Source organism: Lytechinus variegatus, chromosome 7 (genome assembly GCF_018143015.1).
Source record: "Lytechinus variegatus isolate NC3 chromosome 7, Lvar_3.0, whole genome shotgun sequence".
NCBI classification, from domain to species: domain Eukaryota; kingdom Metazoa; phylum Echinodermata; class Echinoidea; order Temnopleuroida; family Toxopneustidae; genus Lytechinus; species Lytechinus variegatus.
Window position 1 is genome coordinate 10,306,177 of NC_054746.1, and position 26,677 is coordinate 10,332,853.

The 26,677-nt window shown below is 36.5% G+C and overlaps 1 protein-coding gene across 1 annotated transcript in view; it reads right to left on the reverse strand.

The window, feature by feature from the left end:
* Positions 1 to 769: 769 nt before the first annotated feature.
* The window catches only part of LOC121418417 (N-acetylgalactosaminyltransferase 7-like), a 33,197-nt gene continuing 7,289 nt past the window's right edge, over positions 770 to 26,677 (reverse strand). The window contains exons 2-11 of the mRNA XM_041612263.1: positions 26,417 to 26,528; positions 24,927 to 25,107; positions 10,722 to 10,888; positions 9,532 to 9,745; positions 7,202 to 7,375; positions 5,575 to 5,692; positions 4,674 to 4,796; positions 3,810 to 4,028; positions 2,803 to 3,021; positions 770 to 2,257 (exon numbers count right to left, since the gene is read on the reverse strand). Coding sequence (XP_041468197.1) covers positions 2,114 to 2,257; positions 2,803 to 3,021; positions 3,810 to 4,028; positions 4,674 to 4,796; positions 5,575 to 5,692; positions 7,202 to 7,375; positions 9,532 to 9,745; positions 10,722 to 10,888; positions 24,927 to 25,107; positions 26,417 to 26,528 — 1,671 coding nt within the window. The 3' untranslated portion in view covers positions 770 to 2,113. The remainder of the gene's footprint in view (positions 2,258 to 2,802; positions 3,022 to 3,809; positions 4,029 to 4,673; positions 4,797 to 5,574; positions 5,693 to 7,201; positions 7,376 to 9,531; positions 9,746 to 10,721; positions 10,889 to 24,926; positions 25,108 to 26,416; positions 26,529 to 26,677) is intronic.

Sequence of the window (26,677 nt, forward strand, 5' to 3'; positions counted from 1 at the left end):
AATAAGTACTTAGGAGAAAACCACAAATCCCTGATAATAAAGTACATGGCCTATGGGAAAGTTGTCCTTGCCCCTTGTCATAATTTACTTACCCAGTTGCCAATTTGAAATCTACATAGTATTAGTGATCTCAATTTTAAAGAAGCTATAACTTTCTTATTGCTTGTCCGATTTCTTTCAAACTTTCACCATTCTGTTTAATTTATTTTTCTCCTTCCAAACACAACATTTTATGGCCAAGGCTGGATTCCCCTTTAATTGAAAAGGAAATGCTGATGACAGAGTTCAGAATATGTGTACAAGTAAACGTAGATTTTAGATAATTACCACTAATCAAACTCTATTTGGATAACAATAATGAGTAAAATCAAATAAAAAATAGTGAATCATCTGTAACATTACAAAAATATTTTGACAAGACAACTTCATTGAGTTGAAAATAACAAATTTTTGGCATTAGATGAAAAGCACAGATTTTCTAAAAAGGGTTTTAAGTAATGACTTTTCAGGCAGGAAAATGATTATTTGATCAGCAAAACTAGGGCATGATGCCGATAGCAAGTACACTTTAATCATCAGGGTTTGAACCCATAACCTCTAGCACTTCTATTGTGACTTTGAGAAGCAATAATGAAAAGCTGATGCAAGCCATCAGAGTTGACCCCAAATTGTGTATTGAAGTACCAACTACAATAAAGTGTGACGTCATCAATCTTGATTTGTGCATTTCAGCAATTTTTCGACTATAATTCAAAAGAGTATGATTAAAATCTTCCATGCAACAAATTTCATATATATTGGTTCATGGTGGCCCATGAAATGAATAAATGAAAACCTGCTAGGCACGATTAACATTAGTGTATATTGGCTGGTTCAACAATGTTTGAACAAGACCAATTTACACCGATTTCAATGGGGCTAAATAGGTACTGTATCGGACTATAAACTGCACTCGTGAATAAACCGCACCACCATTTTTGGATGAATCACACAAAAACAAAAAAATATCAAACTGAATTTTTATCCCTTTTAACTGCCACAGTAAGGTGAATAGCACCAGCTTACATTGATGTTGCAAATCTTGCAATACCATGCAGGTCTTAATCGGCTGTGCTGTGCTGTCGGTTGGCATCTGTCTGAACTTTTTATAAAGTCAAACTTTTCATAAAGTCGATTTCAGTTTCATGAAGGAAGGTGTGTTTGTTACTGTAATCAAACTTTGATGGGCATTTATTGATTAAGATACCAGTAGTCATAGTCCCTTCCCATTTTTACACACGGCTAGCACCCTCTGAACGACATTGCCCCAAGCGGTTACGCTTGGCCACCCAATGAGTTGTAAACTGGTTTATTGGTCTTGGTTTATTTTCAGGCTGAGTTTGGCTAGGCTCAGACCTACATGTAGCTCTGTGGATTAACCGCATCCAGGCTTCTGGCTTTTGCCCACCGAGGAAAAGGTGCAGTTTATAGTTCGATACTTACCGTATTCATACGGCTGCATCTTGGACCCAACATAGATCGATACCCACCAATGTAGGTTGTGGAAGTTGTTCATCATGCTTCAAGGAGAAAGAGTAACATGTATTATCACTTTGGAACTCTTTGTTCCATCATAGTAACCTATTCAGTTACATTCACATTTGCTGCGATCATTGTATGACTTTTTGAGGCATCGCAGGTGGCTTCAAGCTATGATTTCTGTGTTTACATTATTTTAGCCAATGGAGGATATCTTATGTTGGGTATCTTACAGGGCCAAAGACAATGCCACACAGAGGCCCACACGGATTCATATAATATCCCTATACTGTCTGTAGGGTGGCTAAACGGTAAACCAAGCCCTTGCACTGATCATATGATGCAACTTCACTGATCGTACAATGCCCCTACAATGTATTTAAGGGCTACAATTCTACCATTTGACATCATTCTGCACTAAAGAAAAATGTAGACTCATCAGGGATCATGAATCCATACCAAAGTCATACAATCACCGTGCAGCATCCTCAGGAGATCGTGCAATTGGCAGGATATGATCACCCAGTGATGATCGTAGAGCAGGCGTGGAGTTTGACGTCTTTAATATCGTTTGCTGATTATGGGATGCTATGTGTTAATGATGCCTGAGATGTTTACTGCTAATTTCCCATAATTGACTTGGTTTTGAGGATAGACATTTGGCAAGTATGATCTCATTAGCCCCAGGCTTGTGCTCCACACACTGACTTGTGCCTGCGTGATGTAAAAGACCCGTTGACTGTAGGGGAAATAAAGCAAGCAAAACAATATTGACATGATTCTTAAAGTGCAATTGCAGTTTCAAGACTACCTCAGAATGTATTGTCCAGAATGTTTATCCTCCAGTGATGATGATTTATACTCAAACTATTCAGAAAGCCACTTTGATCAACACCAACTCAAGACAAACTTCTCTTTATATAGTTCCAAGATCCTAACCCATGGTGCCATATTTTGTGCTTCATTTTCATATGTAGTCTGATAATACCAAGAGTGTCCTCTATTCTCTACAACATTCATATCACAATATTTGCCAAGATATAAAATATATACAGTATACTTCCAAGCACTCCTATTTTTCAAAATAAAGATCAGATGAACATCATAATTCAGAAACCAAATATTTTTTTGTTTTGTGAAAGGTAAGGGTATTTGTATCAAGAATATCATAATGCAAATGCGTAAACATGTATATGTAAACCATTGTGACCTTTGATCTAATGACCCCAAAATCTATCAAGGAGCACTACGATTCAGAGGTAAGGGAATTCCCCTGAAACTAACCTCATCAAAGGACCATCCTCCCCCTGAGCCACCGCACCTTCTTAACCTGACCTCCTTATAATGATCATAGGCACACTGGTCATGGATACGCAGCTGACCGTTCTCTGTCACCCGGAACAGCTGGTTACCTCCTGCCCCATGGCAGTATGAAATCCCCACGCGCCCACCGTCCTTCGACCCCATCGAGTCGACGCAGTGGGCCCCCTTTTTATTTCGAATCTGTTGGTTGAAAAGAAAGAGATAATGATGTGACTTAATGAGTTTCAACAAAATGCTCATCAAATAGCACAGAGTGAAATTCAAGAGATCATGGTGTCTTCGTTTAGAAATTATTGAATATTCACGATTAACAATTGGCAGGTACTGAAGAAAAACTACACTACTTCAGACAAGCTAATTATGTTATTTTTAAAAGAAACAAATCTTAAACTCTTTCCTTTGGCAAGATTCAATTGACTGTCGTCAAACCATTACTATGCTAACCTATCATTATCAATACATTCTGCAATGGCAAGATTTGAAAAAAACCTTAAGGTTCAGGTTAGAGTAACAAAGGGATATTAATTGCCTTTGCACAGCTTTTCTTTTTTTCTGTTTTATTTATTTATTCATTTTATTATTTTATTTCATTCATCCATCCATCCATCCACTCACTTACCCACCCATTCACTGATTCACTCACTCATTAACTTATTACTTAATTGTTCATTCATTCATTTTGGAAGGAGAGGGGAGGGGGGCATGATTACAGTCCATCATACTAATATTAGGCAAGCACAGGATGCCATTATATTTAACAAGTGCTCTAATTTCAATCCAAAATAAAATACTTTAAAAAATAAGAAAACACGGGTCCCAAACACAAAGGTTAGCAATTAGTCGTACAATTGATTTTCACAATTAATTGTACATTGTAATAAATGCAATCAATCATAGAAAAATGTTCTACGATCAATTCTAAGCTTTGAGCTGCATGGCCAAGATCAAAACTCTAAGTTGACACTCACCTCTCCCCAAAATTTGTTCGCATGAGGCAGAGGGTATTTCTCTATGACATCTGGTGCAATCTCTTTCATAAACCAACCAAAAGACTTGCATTTAAACTTTTCCCTGAATGCAAGCTGTTTCTCTATATTTCCTGTGGACACAAGAAGGGACTCTGGCTTGCTCCTGTAGAAATACTCTTTGTAGTCGTCAAACCACACCTCTACAACACGCCGTAAATTCTACACAAAAATAAAGGGAAATCCATCAGAGATAATTAATATCTATCGTTATTAGGTGCAGACATCAAATAAAAGTACATGTACTTCAATGCATACATGTACCATGCAAACAATAGGTATCAAAACTAAAATGATAGTTAGAGTTCTTAATGGTTTTCTTGCGTCAAAGAGCAAACAGAAATTAAAATAAAATAAGTACAGGGCGGTATTTAATGATGATTAATAAAAGCACAGAAATAAATAATAAACAAACTGGGGAAAAGGGGATAAACATAATTTCTGTATCACAATATACAGTACATGCAGGGTCTAGCAAATGGCAAGATGATTTCTATTTACCTGGAAATGAAGTTCAAATTAAGACAAGATAAGATGAAATTTTAATAAATTTCTATTGACCCCAGATCAGGAGTATGACAGTCTCAGCAAGAACATATTTACAATTATCATTAAAATTTTTTGCATTGTGACGGTAATTGCTGTAAATGGCTAGTTTCAGAAATTCATTCAATTGCCTATAATCCGACAGCTATTATAAATCAACATTTACCCTTAATATATTATTTTGAAGTGAGGTGAATATATTTTCATGAGGGTTTTTTTCCAAATTAATTGGTGTATATAAAAAGTTTTGACAATACTCACCCTTTCACTCAGTATAAGCATGCTTCCATTTGGAGCTGAATAGGGGACTTTCCCTAATATCCTGTAGACATGACCAACTCTGGAACAAGGTACCCATAATAACGACCCTCCGCACATCCAAATCTAAGCAAAGAAAGAGATGTAAAAAACAAGCGGTCATTTCATAAAGCTGTTCATTAAGTTTGGAAAAAGTGCCAAGTCAACTACACAGGGATATATTAATTAGCACAAGAAAGAAAGGATCAACATAAGGGTCATACATAAAGTTATGCATAACTTTATGAACAGCTAATGGCTCCTGGGCACCATAACACAAAGGTTAGTGATTAATCGCTAAATGAAATGACCAGTCAAGGTCACCGTTGCATGCGCATTTCGCTAAGTAGACTAACTATGAACCAATCAGAATCGTCCTTTGAAATTAGCGATCAATCGCTAACCTTTGTGTTACGGGACCCAGGTGTTGCTAACTCACGACACAAATTCAGTAGCTAATAACTATCAAGGTTTCCATGGCAATTACCACAATGAGCAAAGATACCATAATCATACAATCATAAGGCATTATGAAACAGGCCCTGGGGCTCTCTAACACACAAGTTGACATCATTCCCCAATATATATATCATGCCTAAACTCTTGTAATGTCAAATGATTTGATGCTGTATGCACAAACTTTTTGTGTATGTGACCCATGACACTTGTAGACTTTAAATTGGATCACGCAATACACAGACGGTATCGTGCCAATAAGGCTACATTCAATTCAAAGTATCAATTTACAGGGTATTCCTTGATAAACATGCATATTATCAAAATTTTATTCACCTGCGGAATGACAATAACTTTACATAACATTGAATTGAATTAATTCATTGTCCACTAAGGAATCTTCACTCACTTTAAAAGATAGTTCAAAGTTTTCTCCACCCCAGATTTCAAGTCCTTCATCGTAAGCACCGAGTTCAAAGAAATATTTTCTATCCATGGCAAAGAGTCCTCCTGCCATTGCTGGTGACCTAAACAGACAGATATAAAGATGAAAATCTTGATTGTTCATGTACTGAAGGCAACCGCACACCTTACAACTGTTTGCGATTCGATTTTGGAAAAAATCGCATTTTGCTCATTTTCTGAAAATGTGAATGGAACATATCATTTAGGTTGCATAGTCACAGATTTTAACATAGGTATTCGCACGATGATTTAGAACATTACATAGTACGACATTCCAAGTCTCAATATTAGCATCAAATTCTTCTACGTTTTATTCCAACATTGAGTCGCAGACCAATTGTAAGGCGTGCGGTCGCCTTAAGACAGGAGCTATTTCACAAATTTTTGAAAGCAAACTCCAAGGCCAAGGCGTATATGATGTCATTACTTTCACCACTTTCAAACAACTATATCTATATCAGATTTTTACCTCTCAAGGATGCTCCAATTCGGTGGATTCGCAATACTGTGCGCTACCCATCAGTTACAGCAAACAGGCCTGAAATTTGCAATGCATTGTGGGAAAAAGTTGGCATCTGCTGAGCGTGCTAGTGCATTATGCTGTATGACTGATGCAGGTTAGCCAGGGGGGGGGGGTGTTTCATGAAAGTTGTCAGCACTGACTAAATTGTCAGGGCTGACTATTTCAGTGAAATCCTTGGTTTTGATTGGCTAAGAAGCTCTGGCCTCTGACTGTTACTATGGTAACTGTCGGAGAAAGACATCTTGTCAGTGCTGAAAACTTTCATGAAACGGTCCCCAGTTTGCATAAAATTATGCTGTTTACCAGGGTCTAGGAGGTGGGAGAGATATTTGCTGCAGATTTCTTTGGGAAATTTAGTGAATTCTTCCTCCACTCCTCATACGGTTTTCATTATTCAATCATCTTTACACCAGCACTATGCGCTGGCTGCACTGTGATGTCGACCCATAAGTTTAAAACTGGCCTGTCTGCTGCCAAACGATAGCTAGCGCACCATATTATGCATCCACCGAACTGCAATAGAGTTTCACTTATTTAAAGCACTTGGACCATTACATAATTAAGTCTCATGGTATGTTGCAGGAAAATTATGTTTAATTCCTTTGATTTAACATATTTGTGGCTGATCTGCCTTCAATTGCAAATCAACTTTCTTGCAATGGCCCCATTATGCTTGATTCAGAGATTTAGGATTTTTTTACAATTGAACATACCTTGCAATGCCCAATTAGTAGATTTTCAATCTAAAGACGATAAATTTTAAATATCTGTCAAGTCAGTTAAGCTTTGGGAACAAGCTCAAACTAAAAGAACAAAATCCTAACAGAAACTTCAGCTTGAACTTCAATACACTTGAGTGCATTATTTAGCACAAGTATATTTTAAACTAATGTTTTATGATCATGAACACATTCCGTTAAAATTTTGTATCAAAATTACTTGAGATGCTTTTTACAACCAATCACTTCTCTGGACTCAAAAGTTATGAAAAAAAAATAAACATCTTCAATAGATCTATATCTCCATTAGGTAATTCTACGTGGATTACCTGTAAGGTTCTGAAGCATGCTGTCTCCTGCGTTGCTCAAACTCTGGTACAGGAAGATGTTTCCAGTAGAGACTCCAGTCAAAGCCACCCCTATCCTGATCACCTGTACCCTGTGGATACACCCTATAATCCATGTTATCTATCACATCAATGATCGGACACACTGCCGTTGTCCTGGTAAAGGAATGAAATGATTTTATTTATTTATTTATTTAGTTTGTTTATTTATTTATTTATTCATTTATGTATTTATTTATTCATTTATTTATTTAGTTTGTTTATTTATTTATTCATTTATTTATTTAATTTATTTGTTTGTTGATTGATTTATTGATTTATTTATTCATTTATTCATTTATTTATTTATGGATGAGTGAATAGATGGATGGACGGATAGAAGGAAGGATGGATGGATGGATGGGTGGATGGATGGATGTCTGAATCAATCGGTCAATCAATCGATCAATCAAACAATTATTCCTTCATTCAATCAACAATTCACAAAGGTCACAAAAATATACAAAAATATGACACCTAGATAGATCCTTGTCATTTGATTGGTTGTTTGATATCGATCATTCAGTCTATTTACAATGACGTCATCAGCCATGTAATATTAGATCCAAACCGACTTTGTCCATTGCATGCGCACACCACTGAAGGCACTACAAGTATAAAGGTGTTTGCAGCGAGCATGTTGTATGTACAATCAAATGAACGAGCATATTTTGAATCAAAATAAAGTTCATATGAAAAATAATAAATTTTCAGGTGTAATATATAAACCAAACAATTAATTAATGTTCTTTTCATTCATGCCATTGACAGAATACTTCATTCGGTGAAAGATGAAATGAATGATCCATTCGATCGTTTCATCTTTCACCTCATGAAGTATTCAGTCCATTGCACTCATAAACATTCATTAACTGATAATCCCATTTTACAGAATGGTACCCATCCCCATATTCTATAAGTACACAGAGTTAGTCTAACTGCATACATCGAACCCAACACTGATTACATTTGTAACCAAGCAGATAAGGATGAGCAATCCAGTCATTTTGGTGGGAGTTAAAAGGAATACAGTGTAGGTCTCATTACACTGCTATTCTTTGTAAAATGAAGATACAACCAATTTTATGATTGATATTGATTGTAAGTCAATGGTAGATTGATTTTTTCCTGATCATTCAAATCAAGTTGATTTTGGAATGGAACAAGCACTTAAAGACTAACAGAACAACTCATATTCAAGAATAGGGGCAATCTGTTTGAAAGAAATCTCTGTTCTTGTAGCCTCTCTGAAAACCCCAAATCAATCATGTCGTGGGGCCCGTTGCAAAAAGATTTGCGTTCAAACACAACACGAAAAATCATGCGCAAGGCCCTAATAATTTCTTTAGTTAGAATTTAAGCTGCGATTGATGTTTGGAGATGCATTTAATTGTAACTCTTTATGCAACGGGCCCCTGGATATCTTAAATTTCATGTTTTGCATCTCAAATAAAAGTGACGCTATAAAAGAAGGTTGATTCGAAGCACATCAGCTCTCACGAAAACCATGGAAAAAATTTCGCATGGGGGAGAGCCGATAGTGTTTTTTTTCATTTTTTCTTGCTGATGAAATACTCTTGATCGCCTCCCCTCTCATCAAGAGTGACCTCGATACATGCAGTTGACTCGCCGCTGTAAAAACAGCCCACTTAAATTGGGAATAAATTTTAGCTTCTTTCCAGGAAGATCATTAAAATAAAATAACATATCTGATAACAGCAATGGGGGTAGGTAGCTAGTTGATCCCCATTTTAAAATGAGCATCCAGCCACAGTAACATTTCCTGGCTCAACTAGGAAAAGTCAAACTCAATACGCACTGTTTCAAAATTATCGATACTGCTCAAACAGATTTTCAACTAAAAATAAAAGAAGGGCTTTTCATCAAATGGAAACAACCTCAACTAAACAAACAGGTGTGCAATTACCAAATAATGTTATCCATTAATTTAACCCACCCCTATCTGATAAATCCATAGACATTGTAAAATTTGTGTTCCTTCACTCCATTTAACAATTAAATTCACACCTTGTAATCTTATGTAACTACATTCTTGAAATTTTACTTGACATCCTAACTGTATAAATACCAATGACTCTGTTTATGATTTTTTAGGCTGATGATGAGGTGCGACACCTTGAAACATGTTCCGTTTATTAAAATGTTATGTTCTATTCTTTATTTTTGTCTTCAATTTAGTATCGTGTCATTCTTTTAAAAGTCATCTTCTTTGCACATTGAAGCCCAATCCAAACTTCAACAATGATATATACCTGTTAACGGCAATGGGAGTGAGGAGAGGAGGTAGCCAGTTGATCCCCACTTCACAATGCGCATCCAACCACAGCAGCACATCTCCCGTGGCATGGCGGGCTCCTATGATCCTGGTCCTGATCAGGCCCTCTCGAGCCGAGTTCCTCACCAGCTTCAGTTTACCACCAAACCTGCTCTCCTGGATGTAGTCTTCAAGACGCTCTTTCAGATGTTCTGCAGTGTCATAATGAAAACTTGTTCAAAATAATTATATTTTCAATATCAATTTCAAATTTATTTCCCAATTTTCAAAAAGTAGAAATTTACAAAACATGAGATATAATTCTTGAACAAAGTTTTACAACTTTAAGTGAAATTGAGAACTACATTAATAATGCACTAGAGAATCATTTTCAGGGCTTAAAATGAATCAAAAGCCACCAAAGAACAGGCCGGGGATGCTCATGTCATTGGTCTTGGAGATTTTGTGTGCCTTTTCTTTTTTCCCCATTTATGTTGTAATTTATATAAACACAAGCCCTATGAAAAGTGGCCTGTCAATAAAATATCAAAATGCCTGGTCATTACTTCCTCATTTCCCATACTTCCCATCGGGGGGGGGGGGGGGGGGGACTCAACCAAAAAAAGTGGTACGTATGTGCGGCGGGCGAGACAAACAACGGGGGCTTTGGAGCGGGGTTTATTGGAACTACAAATGTTTGTAAAAACAAGGGTCCTTGGAACTGATCGCCTGCGTGTAAGTGCGTATGCATCCCAAATGGAACGGGCATACGTGCATGCAGCTAGCCCGGTGGCACGGGTCTCGCGCAGAGGCGATGGTCGGACAGCACTCTGCGGCTGCTTTTCACCGAAATTGCAGCTCATTGTAACGAAAAATATGCGAAGCTTTGGAATGGATTTCTTTCTTCTTTTTTTCTTGATCAGAAGAAAATGCTATGCTTTGGAGCAGCTTTTTTGTTATTTTTCTCAATAAGATAAAAATGCTATGCCCTGGAAAAGAAATTTCAGTGTAAAAATGGGGGTCGCCTCCGCGGCACATATCCACCATGCATTATATACTGAGTCCCCCCCCCATGTGAAATAAACTTCCTGTGAAATGACCAGCCTGTCATCTGTTAAATTAAAAAATCAATTACCAATCAATTAAAAAAAAAACCAGGGCAAATTTACATTGCGGCCATATACCAACCTTTTGTGCTGAAATCATCCACTAAAATGATCTCGTGTAACAGCTGTGGCGGTGAACGATTGAACACGCTGTGAACTGTACGGAGTAGTGTGGACCAGCCTTCGTTGTGAAATACTATTATTACGCTGGTAGTGGGTAGCGTCTCAGGATATTGCCAGTGCTTGCATCTGGGAAATAAATGAGCGGAAAATATTGTTAAATTAACCCTCTACTTTCTTAAAGGATAATTACAATAAGAGTAGTAATAACAGTGATAAAACAATACAATGATATTAAAAGAAGAAGCAAAAGTAGAAAAAAGGGGGAAGAGTGAGAAGTTGTAAATGTGTATATTTTTTTCATCATTGTTATCATAATCATCATTATCACTATAATTATCATCATCATTATAATCACAATTTTGCATAAGACTGGTTGAATTTAAAAAAAAAAGACTGGTCAAATTTAAAAAAGACTGTCTTTCACCACATTCTCAATGATTTTTATTTTGAATAATCTAAGATATTGTTCCTGATAAAATATTATTCCTCTAGACACACGCTAGTTCAATAGACCATGGAGCTAACAGAGAAGGAGAACCATCTTCCAATTCCTCTGTTAATCCTTTGTTATTGCTTCCTTCGGGCGAAGGAACGATATCTAACATCAATCGGCGAGCCGCCAGGCCAAAGTAAGAGCACGCTTACATAACGCGATAAGCCCCCTCATAAAATCTCTGGTCAGAGATTTTTTGAAGGACCCTGCGAGGCACCGCCGTAAACAACGTTCTCCCACATAACTTCTCCCGAGCTCAGTTTTTTTTTTCAAAATTGAAACACGACTTGCTGTTCTTCTAACATCCATATCTCTTCGTACGGATTCCTGATGTACGTCTTTTATGTATGGTTGAACTTCTGAGATGATCCCCTTTGCATACATACCAAATACGTTGCAATCTGAATTGACTCAACAAAATTACAAACGGAAGAAGTTGGAGATTGGTCATTTTAAGTATGTCTGTTTTTCTTCCATGGTTAAATCTTTTCCTACCCGTACCTGTTTTAGAAATTATAATAAGATGAAAGAGCATATTTTGAGCTAAATTTTCATGCCAAGATCATTTGTTAGAGTACAATAGAATCGATAATATAACGACGAATCTGCGGGGCATTTCTCTGGCGATTGTCACATCGTGGAGTACCATCCGGTACCCATTTCTATGTCAGGGCGATTCATTTTAAGTTACAAAGTCATTTGGAAAAAATTACAAGCGAAGTTTTACAATTTTTCGGACCAAAAATAATCATGATTTAAGATTATTATAAAGAACAAAATAAAAGATAACAATGAAACTAATTTGGAGATGTAATCGGTGGAACAAATTATTTAGTTTTCATAACTAGATCTTGTTGTTTCAGCTTCGTTTTGAGTCTTGTTGTGTATGATGCCGCTGTTTCATCTATTTTTTTAGTTTGACAATGTTTCACTTTAAAATTTTGCTCATTTCTAAATAATTTTAGTTTTTCAAAACTCTGAAAATATATTAAAAAACAACCAACTTCATTATGATTTTTGTTCATATCAATTTGTTGTGTACAAAAAACGCTCCTTTTATAAGGCATAGAAATGGGACGTTTAACGCACAGTCACTAATACGCGCCGCTGTCTTCGCATCGTGCAGGCAGTCTACGTGTATAGTGGCGGGCTGCTACATTGCGGTGCAGGGGTGTTCAACTTACATATCGTGAGCGCACTCAGCTGCGTGTTTTCACTTCTTCTCCTTTCTCTCCTTTTCTTGTCATTTTTCCTCGCATTACTTGTTTTCATAAATTTCCCTCTCACTTTCCTTGTTTTCTCACTCCCTTCAGTTTTGTAACTAATTCTTGATCACTTGCATTCATTGGCACACCCCCCGGTCAAAAATGGTACGGTCCTATCCAACATACGCTCAAGTCGTCGCTGTACGAATAATTGAAAACGTGCAAAATTCTTCACGCGCTGCGTTGCTTAGCTATGCGTGTGTACTGTGTACACACAATGCCATCGGCTGAACCCGCCAAACTATAGTGACCAATTATTGCAAAAGCTTTTGCACATGTGAAAAGTGACAGAGGTTTTTTTTATCCAATCAAAATCATTCTTAGGTATTCGCAATCTACAGCATTTTCTGCAAAATGTCTTTTTTTGATAGGGTCTATTGTTACGTATATATTTTTTTACAACAATGTGAAGTCGCACCAAACGTTTCGTTTCCCGCACTTGCCCATTGGCTCATGTACAAATGGATTTCCAAAATCATCAAGAAAGGTTCCAAAAACCTCAAAAGTGACAGAACTTAATTTGACTAAAATTAAATGAAAATCATAACATGTTCAAGGTGAGAATCTGCTCTATTCTATTCTGCTTTGATAGATCACCTTGTTGACGCGTTTGGGAGATATCTTAGCAAATCCCTCAAAAACGGCGTATTTTCTATTATTCTCCATAGGGAAATAATTTAACACGCTACGCACTGCAAAAAAGGAGCGCAAACAAATTGATATGAGATGACTTGATTTTTTGTTTGCTTGAAGTTTGAACTTTTTTCCTCTTTCTTTCGTATCATTCTTTGTTCATCCTTTTATCTTTCCTGCTTGCCCTTTTTTGTTCCATCTATCTTTATTTCCGATCTTTTTTTCCTGAACCTTTCTCTCTCTGTTCATTTGTCTTTCTTTCCTTCTTTCTGTTACTTTTCTTTATCAAATTTCCATTTCTTATTTCCTGAATTTATTCATTCTTTCTTTCCTTAAACTTTTCTTTGCTTCCTTCTCACTTCCTCTCCCCTTTTTCGTTCTCTCCTTTCATTATTTTCTCTTTTTGTCATTCTCTCATCTCTTCATTCTTTCCTCCCTCTCTTTCCTCCTTTCTTTCATTCTTTATTTTATTTTTCCCTCCAATTCTTTTCCCTTATTATTTCTTTCCCTTCCTTCCTCCCTTCCTATTTTCTTCTTTCTTTGTTTGTTTCTTTCTTCCAAAGAATGAAGGAAAATATTTCTTTCCTTCATTCTTTCTTTCCTCCCCTTTTTTCTCACTTTCTTTTTCCTTTCTCTTCTTTATTTTGTCTTTCACACATCTATTCATCTTCCCTTCCTTTCTTTTTTTGTCTTTCTATATTCATTTCAAAGAATGACGGAAACCTTTTATTCTTTCTTTCATCCTTTTATTCTAATTTTCTTTAATTTTTTTCTTTTCATTTTCCCCTTCAGTTCATTTTTCCTTTCCTTTTTCCTTTTCTTTTGTCTTTTCTTTCTCTCCTTCATTTACCCTCCGTTTCAATTCTTTATATTTTTCACATGTCTAACATTGCGTATCTTTTTTGATCTTTTTTGTTGATTGTCCTGTATTTCATTTTGTGAAATCTGGTCACCCTGCTCCCTTCCTTCCTGTTTTTCTTCTTTCTTTCTTTCAAAGAATAAAGGAAGCATTTTTCTTTTATTTGTTCTTTCTTTCTTCATCCTTTTTTCTTGCTTCTTTTCTTTCCCTCCCTTATGTTTTCTTTCACACATCTTCCCTTCCTTCTTTTCTTTTTCTTTCCTTCTTAATTCATTTCAAATAATGACGGAAACGTTTTTTTCTTTTATTCTATCTTTCATCATTTTATTCTAACATTCCTTTTTTTCTTTATTTTTTCCTTCATTTTCCCCTTCATTTTTTTCTTTTTATCCGTTCTCATTTCATCTCTTTTCTTTCGCCTTTTCATTCCCTCCTTCATTCTTTCGTCCCCCCCCCCCACCTTCCAATTCTGTACATTTTTCCCCAAGTCGAACACCGTGTAGCCTCCTTTGTTGATCTTTTTTTAAGGCCCGGCTCGGTCGATCCGCTCATGCAGCGTACTTTGTCGATTATCCCGTATTTCTTTTTGTGAAATCTGGTCAGGCCTGCATTCAGCTGGTTCCAAAACCAGATTTTCGTCTTCGAAATCATGACGTTTGAAATCGTGAGCCGCCATGTTTGCATAAAATTCGTGAACCGATGTGAAATGCATTATGGGTGAAAACACTACTGCGCAAGCGCACACCCGAGATGTTGATCGTATTGATCAACTTTCCTTATCTGATTTACGAGCGGCCTCTGTAATGCGCCGTGAGGGACCCTGCTGAGAGGGGATTAGCGGTGCCGCGCATGGGGCAAAGCGTTTGAGAGAGTCAGATCTCCTTCTGTTAATAGCTCTATGAATAGACAAATGAGCTATCACAGAGTGTATTTCAACTGTTAAGCATGCCAGAATTTATTGTTGTCCTGTTGGAAATTCTTTAAAAGATAAATCATGTGTCTGAAAAAGGAATTGCATCTTCACATTTTGCTTTTTACTAGATATCTATACTTTTATCTTTTTAACAGTTAACCTTATCCTGGAAATTACAACATGCAAAAAGTTTGAAATGAGAAAACTGATATTTCTTTTGACTCACAGTAAAGAAAGAACAAAAATATGAATACAGCAATGAATAGTAAGTAGCCTGTATGCTTGTATGAGATAACAGGGGACATTGTTTGCTTGTATAATGTGACATCATGCACACCTCTCTAGTCTCTACAGCATTCAGCTTTTTATTATAAAAAATTTCAAGGTCATTTCTTATGAGGTCACTTCCATTTGTATAGCATCCATGCTAAATTCGATACATGTAAAAGCTTCACAAACATTGAAACCATATTGGTATCCACCCTAATCAAGAAAAAAACATTTTCGGGGACTACTTTTCACAACCTCCTGCCTACAAGATAGGATTTAAACATGGAAGTGAGTGGGAATTTTCAAGGGCTTTTTTTTCAATTTTCAGGGCTTCTTTAAGCATTTCGGGTTAAATCGCTCTGAGCCCCACCTATTTTGCCCTGACCTTAATCAATCTTATGTTCATTAAATGATTTAGCTGCATACCAAACTTACAGCATAAATTTCTAAAATGTATTTCCACAGGGAATTCTACGCAGAAGGAAGATTGTGAGAGGTGAACCAGGTGCAATGTAGAAGATTGACAAGATTTGTCACCTCTTCAATATGAAGTAAAAGAGCACATCTGGCAGGAATGAATCCCTATACACACACATTTTAAAGGTCAAGTCCTCCCAATAACTATCTTGATTTGAATAGAGAAAAATCAAACAAGAAAAACACTGAAAATGTCATCAAGATACATGTAGGATGTAAAATAAGAAAGTTATGGCATTTCATAGTTTTGCTTATTTTTCATAAAACAGTTGTATGCATAACTCAGGAAAATGCAAATGAGAAGGTCAATGATGTGCTCACTCACTATTTCTTTTGTTTTTGTATTGCATATATTATAAAACATTTCATTTCTTTTAAAGATTTTACAATAAACACCAACTTGACTGGACCCAACACTACTAAAACAATGCTAATTCCACTGTTCAGGGAGGAATTAATCTTTGTTTTACTTGACAATGAGGAGAAAATTAGAATATTTTATTTTTTCATATTATAAAATACAAAAGAAATAGTGAGTGGATGATGTCATGTCTCCTCATCTGCATAACGATCAGCATGTGCATATAACTGTTTTGTGAAATTAAGCGAAACTTTAAAATGTCATAACTTTCTTATTTTACATCAGATTTTGATGAAATTTTCAGTCAAATCAAGTTTTTGTTGGGTGGACTAGTCCTTTAAATGTAGTTCCTAGATGTTGCAGCTCAGATAAAGGCAAATAATAAAAGTCCAAGCCACATACAGTGTATCTATGCAGAAAACTTGCCTAGCATCATTTCCTAGTTATTCCTCCACTTTGAGCTACAATAAGAGGCAACACAGACCTTTTTTTTAGTGCCTACAGAAATTGTGCACACAAATCAAGCTGCATTCATATTTTTTTCTTATTGAAAGTTGTAGTAGAAGTAGAAGATAGTACTTACAATGAAAGAAAAGATTACTCTGTTTGGAAATAATGTATGGTATGTAGCTCAGCCAGGATTGGGGTAGTATTTGATAGTTTCAATACTTGGAACATATGACAACAAAAATGAAACAAGTAAACTGAAGCAGTAAGAATTGGATGTTTGACACTTTAAAGAATATCTTTCTTTGATATAAAAATAGAACTAATCAAAATCAATAATAATAATAATAAAAACATTAAAATATACATGTAGGAATTGGATAAAACTATTTATCACACCCCACCCTAATAATCTCCAATCATTCTTCATTCCAATGCTATGCATGTGAGTTGTAACATTACTCAATTGAAAGTGTCAGTAGCACTTTTCCTTGCCATAGAAATACATCGACCAGTTTAATGGTTCGCTACCTACAAGTAGGTTGTGTTGGTTTCAAGGTACTTCGGAGAACAATAAGAAAGGAGACAAGATGAACTATAAGTACAATTAATTACTAGATGGGAGCAGGCAGCAATGCCCATTAAAGGGAAAGTTCACCCTGACAAAAACTTTATTATAAAAATAGCAGAAAAAATAATAAAAAATATTGCCGAAGGTTTGAGAAAAATTCATCAAATAATTAAAAAGTTATTAGAATTTCAATTATTTGATTTGTGACGTCATATGCGAGCAGCATTCCTACATAGCGAATGGTAAAAAATCAATGAAATGTCATTTTCTCAGAAAATTGAAAATGGTTTTCACTGTACCTATTGTATATCAATAGACAAATCATTTCACACCCGATCATGAATAGAAAACATAATTAAGTCATCAGGAACCATAAAAAATTTGAAATTCATGCATTTTATATTACATAACACATGAAGCAGCTGCTCGTTTATGACGTCACAAATCCAAAACTTTGAACTCCAATAACTTTCTTATTCTTTAACGGATTTTCCTCAAACCTTCACCAATAATTTTTACTATTATTTCTGCTATTTTTACAACAAAGTTTTCTTCAGGGTGAACTTCCCCTTTAAACTCTGGCCACATCAAAGAGGCAATTTTAATCGTATTCTCAAGAACATCACTTTTTTTATCCAACCAGTTGCATGCAGATGGGTGGGGGGCAAATTTTTCAAGACCAAGAAAAAAAAGAGAGAATGCGAAATATGATATCACTTTCTGTATATTACGTGAAAATCTATCACAAATTTGGATTTCTTTTTGTACTAATAATGTCAAAATTCTGCTCGCTAAAAACTTTTTAAAAATTGCATGCAATTCTCCATAAGTAGCCCCTAAATGTTGGGCTCATAACGCCACTGATACCAACATCATAATGCATATTTCAAATATCTCCTTCCTTCTTGAATTAATCAACCCTCCTCCAGGCTTTCATTTTTATTTCCATCTTCTTAAACAAAGCTTTCCTATTATACAAACACTCCTGAATTGATGTACTCAAGACAAGTGCATCCTTGACATCTTATACCCTGCTACTAAACACATAAGGATGTATGCCATCGCCATGGATACGGGATGGCACTAAATTTCCCTGTGGTGAATTGGTGTGTTATCTTTCACTTCGATCTTTACTTCACACTCTCAAAAGAGTGACAAGACAAATGAAGATTAGACTGGCGGCAGTCCGGATTATGTACATTTCAATCAGTGTAACATTACATTCTAGATTACAAAGGTTGAAGCAGATAAATTTATTGAATATACCATTTAAAGCCTTCTTATTCAAAAACTTGTCGTATTCTACACCTTCGGTAGGTTGTAGACTGTTTCAAATGTTCCAGCAATAAACAATCAATAATCTAAAATTGATCAATACTCTATCTTGTCTTGAATTTATATTGATATTGATTATCCTTGGCTAGCAATCACTGTTTATCTTTTATAAATAAAATAAATATCTTATGTTTCCTTGTTACAAAATGTATCTTATTGTGATTTATTCTATCAGAAGGAAGATTCAAAATATCTGAAACCTTTAGAACCAGATCAGACTTTTTGGGGTGTTATATGACCAGGGGGGGGGGGGTGGAATCAACTCCCCCCTTGAGATCTTGACCGCCGATCGTGCAAACACCATGAAATCGGCATGATGATAGTGTGGGATGTAATCTACAAGGCTGTGTTGTTAATCTTTCTTAAATCAGATTTTCTTAAATAAGAATTAATTATGCTTCATGAAGGACCTGTTCAAGCACAAGTAAAAGTATCCCTACTGGCAATTGCCCCCCCCCCCTCGATCCCCCACTTTAGTCCTTAAATCTTGAAAACTATTTTGGCTCATTTCATTCTTCACAAATCTTCCCCTCCCACCTCTTGAACTTTATATAATGGTGGCCTACTTACCTCCCATGTCAAAACACCTGGGCCCCATCTTACAAAGAGTTGCAATTGATCTGATCGATTGCGGCTATGGACGGCCAGCAATGTCAACATTTACTATGCATGTTTGTTCAAAATATTTTGTAGCTATGATGTATATTCATGCATTCATTGTTATCTTGAAAATTCAGTGTGCTCCTCTTTGTTTACAATGGACATTGTGCAAATTTCCTGTAGAAAAATATTATGACACTGATGGATTTCCATAGTGACAATTGATTGGATCAATTTTAACTCTTTGTAAGACAGGGCCCTGAAGTCCCTTTTAAAGCCCAAAAGAAAAATATTTACTGACAAGATTACCCCTTTGCTTTAGTACATCCAAATGTCTTGGACAGTCTAAAAAAACCTGACCCTGATCCATCCCCAAATCTTGGAGCATTTTTCCTAGTGAAACTTCTTGAGAAGAGAGACACAAACATATCTCTCACTTGTCATAATCACTTGGTTCAATCCAAAAAAGGGTTGGGCTGAATAGAACTGAAACGAAACTTTAAAAAAGAATACTAAATAACCAGTTTGGTTAACCTCATTTTGTCTGATCAGTTTATGTTTCCTTTGTTGAGGCAGAACGATCAGACACTCTTTTCACACGGTCCTCTTTACTTCAAATTTCAAGGTACACTATGTAATACTGAACTTGAAGGAGAGATCAGATTTAATGGCATGCATTTTTTTTTCATGAAAGAGCAATGTGGTGTCATGTTGCAACCTTGACCACACCTGAGTAGCATTTCATGAAAGGACTCACTTGTGGGAAGATTTATCCAACAGTTACTGTCAACAGTGCCTCTCAGCCAATCACAATCATTCAAAGATGTGGGGGGGGGGGTGTTTCACAAAGATTTAAGTATGACTTAAGTCGCACTTAAATGCCGACGCGTACATGATCTGCAACCCGCGATCTTATTGATAGACACGCAGTAGTGCGCATCCTCATGACACGATTTGACCAGTGTGGTCAAGCCTTTCATACCGTACGCAACTCGGTATATAAGCGCAACTCTTAAGTCATACTTAAACCTTCGTATAACACCCCCCAGAACTGACAAATTGTCAGACAACAAATATAAACATGTTTACTACATCATTTAAAGATATTTAGAACAGATCTCCTGTTTATCTTTGAAAAAGCTCTTCTTGGAAAATATAAGTTTTCCTGTCCAATTTCATCACAATTTCATCTGATTTAATGATTTAATCAATCAATTTGGAACAAATTTGAATGACCTATGAGATCATCATTTCAAAAGCCAAATACTTCACTCACATCAATTTCATTGATATGCGAATTTTATGGTTATCTCACCTTAACGTTAAAAAAAAAAGATCAAATTAAAATGGCTCAAGAAGTGTTTTCAAATTAGCTCTGCCACTCTTTTTGCGAACGTTTAGGAAATCAAATTCAAGAATATGCAATCAATTACATGATATGGCCGGGAGTGTTTTTACTGCTTTTAAGTATGGATATATATATATATAGGATTTAGTTTGAAACTGGATCTTCACTATTTATTATTCACCAGACAATCACCATCAGAGCAAAACGGCTCCTTTTAGTTCCACTTTCATGGACTGGTCAATACTACAGTATCTTCCCCACACAATATAAATCATAATTATGTGAAAGAAAAAGAAATAATAAAAAAGATGAAAAGAAAAAAGAAAAACACCAAAGGTCACCAATCCACTCACCTACATTTTGTATTAGGTCCTACTATTTGTAATGAAGTAATAGTACATGTATGTAATTCATTTATGGAATAAAATGATAGGATGAGAAAAAAATAGAAAGATAAGATAAAGTTTGACAAAAGGAGCATCATACAATGAAAATAAAACACAAACATGCTTGCTGAATTTTGAAGTTAAAGTGGAATGTGTGCCTATAAATGAAATTATTCAGTATTTAGGGCGAAATTGAATGACCATTCAGTCAGTGCGAAATTAAATGACAACTTTGGGTTGTTAATTTAAACAATTTCCCTCTAAATTGAATTTACAAATAATTCAAAGGAATGACATAAAATGGAATTGAATGCTAAATAAATGAAAAAGAACCATGTGTGCATACACTTTACAAAAAATCTTTCGGACTTGAACGCCCATTCATTAATTTAAAAGACACTTTGATGATATATACTGGAAAAACATAAATATCGTAAATACATCTATTTGTGAGTTTATGATCAGCAATTGATGAAACGTCAGAATGCCACAGGCTTGTTTTAAAATAAACAAGTCACAAAAACCTGATTTGGACCTGAAAAGAGGAAGCACAAACCCTATTCAAACAATCTTTACAGCTAATTTGACCAAGTGAAAACAAATACTTGCGTCATTAGACTTCCTAGCTATAAAAAGAGTGGACCACATTTTTTTACCCTGTCAAATGAAAAAAGAGCCCATCTGGATATTAAACTAGAGGTTTTAGCATACAAGTAAACCAAACATTATATTTGAGTTTGTAGCCTACTTTCATTGACAGATCCTCCCTTTTTCAAACCATATCTTGCCCACAAATATTCTTGTCCGCAAATATTGCTTTCAGATAACAGCTGGAAATGTGAGTGCTTTGATTTCCTGAGGCCCTTTGGGATGGAGGGGGGGGGGGGGGGGAGGGTGAGAGGGGGCTGTGGAGGCTACACCCGGCAGCTGAGTCCAGTCTGTCAAAATGGGTCAACTATTTTGGGGCAGGCTCCCAGACTGAACTGAATGTTTTGAAACATAAACATTTTTATTTTTCATTATTTTGATGAATTATTCATAAATATAATTGCTGCTACATGTACATAAAACTTGGTTAAACTTTCATGAATTGTCACAAGTAGCATGATATTTTTCTGTCTCTTCACAGAATGTTCAGCTCACATACAAAGTCTTCATCTGGGTCTGATGCAGGCACTTTCCATAGAAAACCCTGTAAGTCCTCGCTGAATGCAGGGTACATTATTCCTCCATTTACGATAAAATTCAAATTGTGAATGGAATAATCAATAATTCTAAATATATTGCAATACCAATCTTTCAAACTTTTTACGGGGGGGGGGGGGGGGGGGTCATGATCATCCCATGAGCTTCGCACCATTCAGTCATAGGCCCACATCAGGTGAGCATTAAAAAAAAAAATGTCCACTAGCCATTCCGCAATATGATACCATTCGTTAAAATTTATATAGTGCATGTGCTTGTTTATTTACATTTTGTTTCACAGTGATAAACAGTAACTCATAAATTAACTACAAATACGAATTATAGCAAACATATGTCATGAATACACATGCAATATAACCAATGTATTGGCTAACCCATGTGTTGGCTCAGTTGGTAGAGCATCCGTCTCACAACCAGGGAGGTTGGGGGTTCAAATCCTGGCCACGTCAGACCGAGAGACATTAAAAGATGGGAGTTGCTGCTACCCTGTTCGGCGTTTAACAATTAAAGGGATAGAGCCTTGTCGATCTGGGGCGACACGGTGTCTGCTGAGCCCACGATCAATTGGACAAAGCAAATTTCATGTCTATTTCGAAGAATGAAATATGGATTTTTATGGCACAAATTACAAGATCAAATAAGATATGAAACTAATATATCAATTAGAAGTCAAAACTGAGAAACGAGCGAGACGCTAACACTCCTGCTATACATGTTTGTACCTGACTCCTAATGATGATGACAAAAATATCACCCTCAAAATGTTGCTATTTTTAATTGACATTTAATAGTTTTAACCTGGGGTCAATGTGAAATCTCGGCTTTACGTAATTCAAAGTATGACGACATTTGAATCAAAGGAACAAATAATATACACATATATATATACCTTCACCCTCAACATGAACAAGGGCAAGTACTACCGGAAGCCAAATGACCAAATGGCCAACCAATGTAAATCCACAAACAATTCAACCACCCACCATCAATCACCAAGAACCTCCCAGCCTCTATAACCAGGCAAATATCAGATATCTCCTGTGATGAAGAAACCTTCAAGAAAGCTGCTCCAATGTACGACAACGCCCTGAAATCCAGTGGATACGTAGAAAGCCTGTCCTACACAAATGACCAACCAAGACGAAAAAGAAAAAAACAGGCAGCGTATCCTAACCTGGTTCAACCCGCAATTCACGAAGAACGAAAGGTACCAGAACAGCACAGAGCTGTCAAAATTAATCTAGGACCCGAGTCGACGCAACACGCCGTATACCATCAAGTGGTCCATCGCGAGCCATGCGCAAGCATACTCCAACGAGACAAAGAGATGTAGCCTGTGCCTCAGCGAAAAACTACTCATTATGAACGCTAATATGCAGTCACTGCTGAACAAGCGCCCAGGATTCATTTCAAAATGCCGCCACCAAAACAAGTTCAAGTTATGCAATTTCAAAGATCCTCTGTAAAAAACCATGCACACTCATCGTATAATGCAGTGACACGACCAATACTCACCATGCACTCTTTTTACTGTAGGTATTGAGAATATTAATCATAACAATTTTCAATATTATTAATTCTGTGGCATCTTCTCTAACTATTGATAAAACGAAAAACCACCCATCGCGGAGTATCGGTTATTTGAAAAGCATCAAAATGAATAAACACTCAGCGCACACTGGTTACCTAGTATGCTGAGCCAACTTGAGCCAAGTTGCCTGATGATTACACCTCTCGTAGGTTGTGTGAAGTAGCAATTAATCTGCTGAACCTACAGTCAACCGTGCAAACTTGTATCGTTAAAGGTATGTATGTATATTTTTCAACACAGAAGGAGAATATCAAGAATAAGGAACAAAAAAATAGAATTTACCGTTTGCCAACCACGATGAGCAATAAATCTGTCACATCATAAAACTATCAGAAGTCGGTTAACATTCTGAAGAAGGCAAATTAGTATAGGGTAAAATATAGTCTGCAAGCACAGAACCAAATTAAACAATTTATCAGAAAATCATAGTATCTTTGGAGAAGGCTAATCCAGCTACCTTCTGGTTGTGTCAGGAGCAGCTATAGTACTAACCCAGGCGGGCCGGCGCCCAGGACCTTACCGTGTATGTACCCATACGAACGGGACAAGGGTAGATTATGTTCAAAATATCTAGCAAGATAAATTGTGAAAAGAAAAATTATGCACTTACCACGATTATATGGATGAAGGTCTAACGAGTGGTAGAATTCTGACGTCGAAGCACAGACTGGAACCTCAAAAAATCGAAAAGTTCTCTCCTCCCCAGTCTCGATCGGCCGTTTTTGTTATGAATCATAACAAAATGGCCGATCAAAACTAGGGTAGATCGAAACTAGGGTAGAAGGAGAGAACTTTTCGGTTTTTTGAGGTTGAAGTCTGTGCATCGATGTCAGGATTCTACCACTCGTTAGACCTTCATCCATATAATCGTGGTAAGTGCATAATTTTCTCTTTTCACAATTTATCTTGCTAGATATTTTGACCATAATCTACCCCTGTCCCGTGAGTATGGGTAAATACACGGTAAGCTCCTGGGCTTCGCGGTCCGGCGCTCCCTGGGTTACTATAGTACATGGCCTATTGTAGTCTTACACTGCAGACAGTCTTTTTCTATTCACAAGAATTTATACTCTCAAACTAAGTAAATTGATACATAGATTTTAATTGCCATATTCTTGAAGTTGGATAGTCAAGCAATGGATTGCGATACATCGTCTTTTTGCGATTAAATCAATGCTATATTCCGACGTAGCTGACTTTGTACCGAAGCACATGTTCCAGTCCTTCGTAAAGTTGTGCGTAACTTTACAAACTGCTTTATGAACCACACATGTAGAGGAGTTGATGAACCGTTGCTTTCTCTAATGGTGGCATTCTACAGCACACTAATCTATGCTTTAGCAGAGTATATCTTTTGAGGAATATACATGTACTCTACCACAAAAATATAAAAACACATTATTACTTACTGTTGACTTCTGAGGTCGGCAATGTTTCTGTCCAATGATATCTTATCGCTGACATACTGATTAAAACCATACTCCTGGATCAGTTTATCTACCATTGCTTTCTCCGACGGTTGCGTTCTGACTGCCGCTCCTCCTTCACCCGGACCTTCCCTCACTGGTAATGCTATAGGCTCATAGTTACCTACAAACAAACGGCATAGTGTAGAGCAACAATGAAAAAAAACACAATGAATTTGAGATCACCACATGCTTACATGCTGTATGAATGATTCTAAACAAATTTCCTAAACTTTCAAACTGTAATCAAGTATTCTATTTTGATACAAAACTGAAATCCTGTGTATTGCAGCAAAGTATATAAAAAGCAAAACAATGAAGTTACATACTGTGACTATACCATAAGAATCACTTTTGCAAGATTTTTCAATTTATGTGTCTGCCTGTGCGCAGCATGTTTAGGGACAGTGATTTTCCGCGATGGCGGAAAACGGACGGAATTCACGGAAAGGGCCTTTTGAAACGGAAAGTGGCATTTCAAATGGAAAATCATAGAAAACGTATTTTCTCTCAAAATACACAGAATAGCAACACAAATTACTTCAAAATCACAACAAAATGAGAATATTAGATGGCCACAAAACCCCAGAAAACACGATCTCACTTCGCTACAATCATGACAATTTACACATCGTGACTGCACTCGACATCAGCACACTCGATTGTACCCCGTGCCCGTACCCGTACCCAGCCGGCCGGGCTTCACTGCACTGTACACATATTATATCGTTCCAACTATACGGTCGTGTGTTGCTGCCCTCTACGTTTGAGGATGTAACAGCATGATATCGTGGTCTTAAAATCCAAGATGGCGGATTGGCAAACGCCGTTGACTGATGATAACGATGTCAAAAAACCCCCAAAATTATCGATGAAATATCATTTCACTGTGAAATAATGCTAATAATGTGAAAGGTGAGGATGTATGCATGCTGAATATCTTTGTAAAACTATTATATACATCCGCATAGATCCGATTAGAAGGGATTCTATTGTGTTGTTGGTACAATAGCAGATACAATTTTGACCAGTGCGAGTGTACGTGTAATTTTGCTATTCAATGTGGAAACGGAATTGTCACTTTACCGTGTGTACAAAGTCTATGGGGAAACGGAATTTCCGTTTTCTGACATGCTGAAACGGAATTTGAGATTTTCTGAAATGGAAAAGGCAATTTTTTGAAACGGAAAATCACTGTCCCTACATGTTTGACTATGTGTATACATGTATATTCACACACACCAGACTTGAGCAAGGTCCATGTACATGCAATGGGCTGACAGAGATCTGAGCAAAATACTTCAAAAGGACAATTGAATGAAAAAGATGGTTAAGTGTTTAACTTAATAAACAGAATACCTGGTAAAATACTTAAAACTTTGGCTTAGGTATCAAATTAAATAGTGGTATTTGTGTTTCAGTTGCAAGCTTACCAAGAGTATTGTGCTTGTACACAGCCCCTACGACTGCAGGTGTGTCCATTGGTCTGTCTAATACAACATGATCCTCGTCTTCTTCATTTTGAAAATTTCCTTGTATATGGCCCTTGAAAATAAAATAAGATATACATTTTTTAATAAATGATTTGACGATTTCAGAGGGGTCTGAAAGTAGTCTGCAAGAACAGACCCATATTTGACACTTTAAACCAATTATACCATGTCTGGAGTGAAGACTAAATGTCAAACGGGACA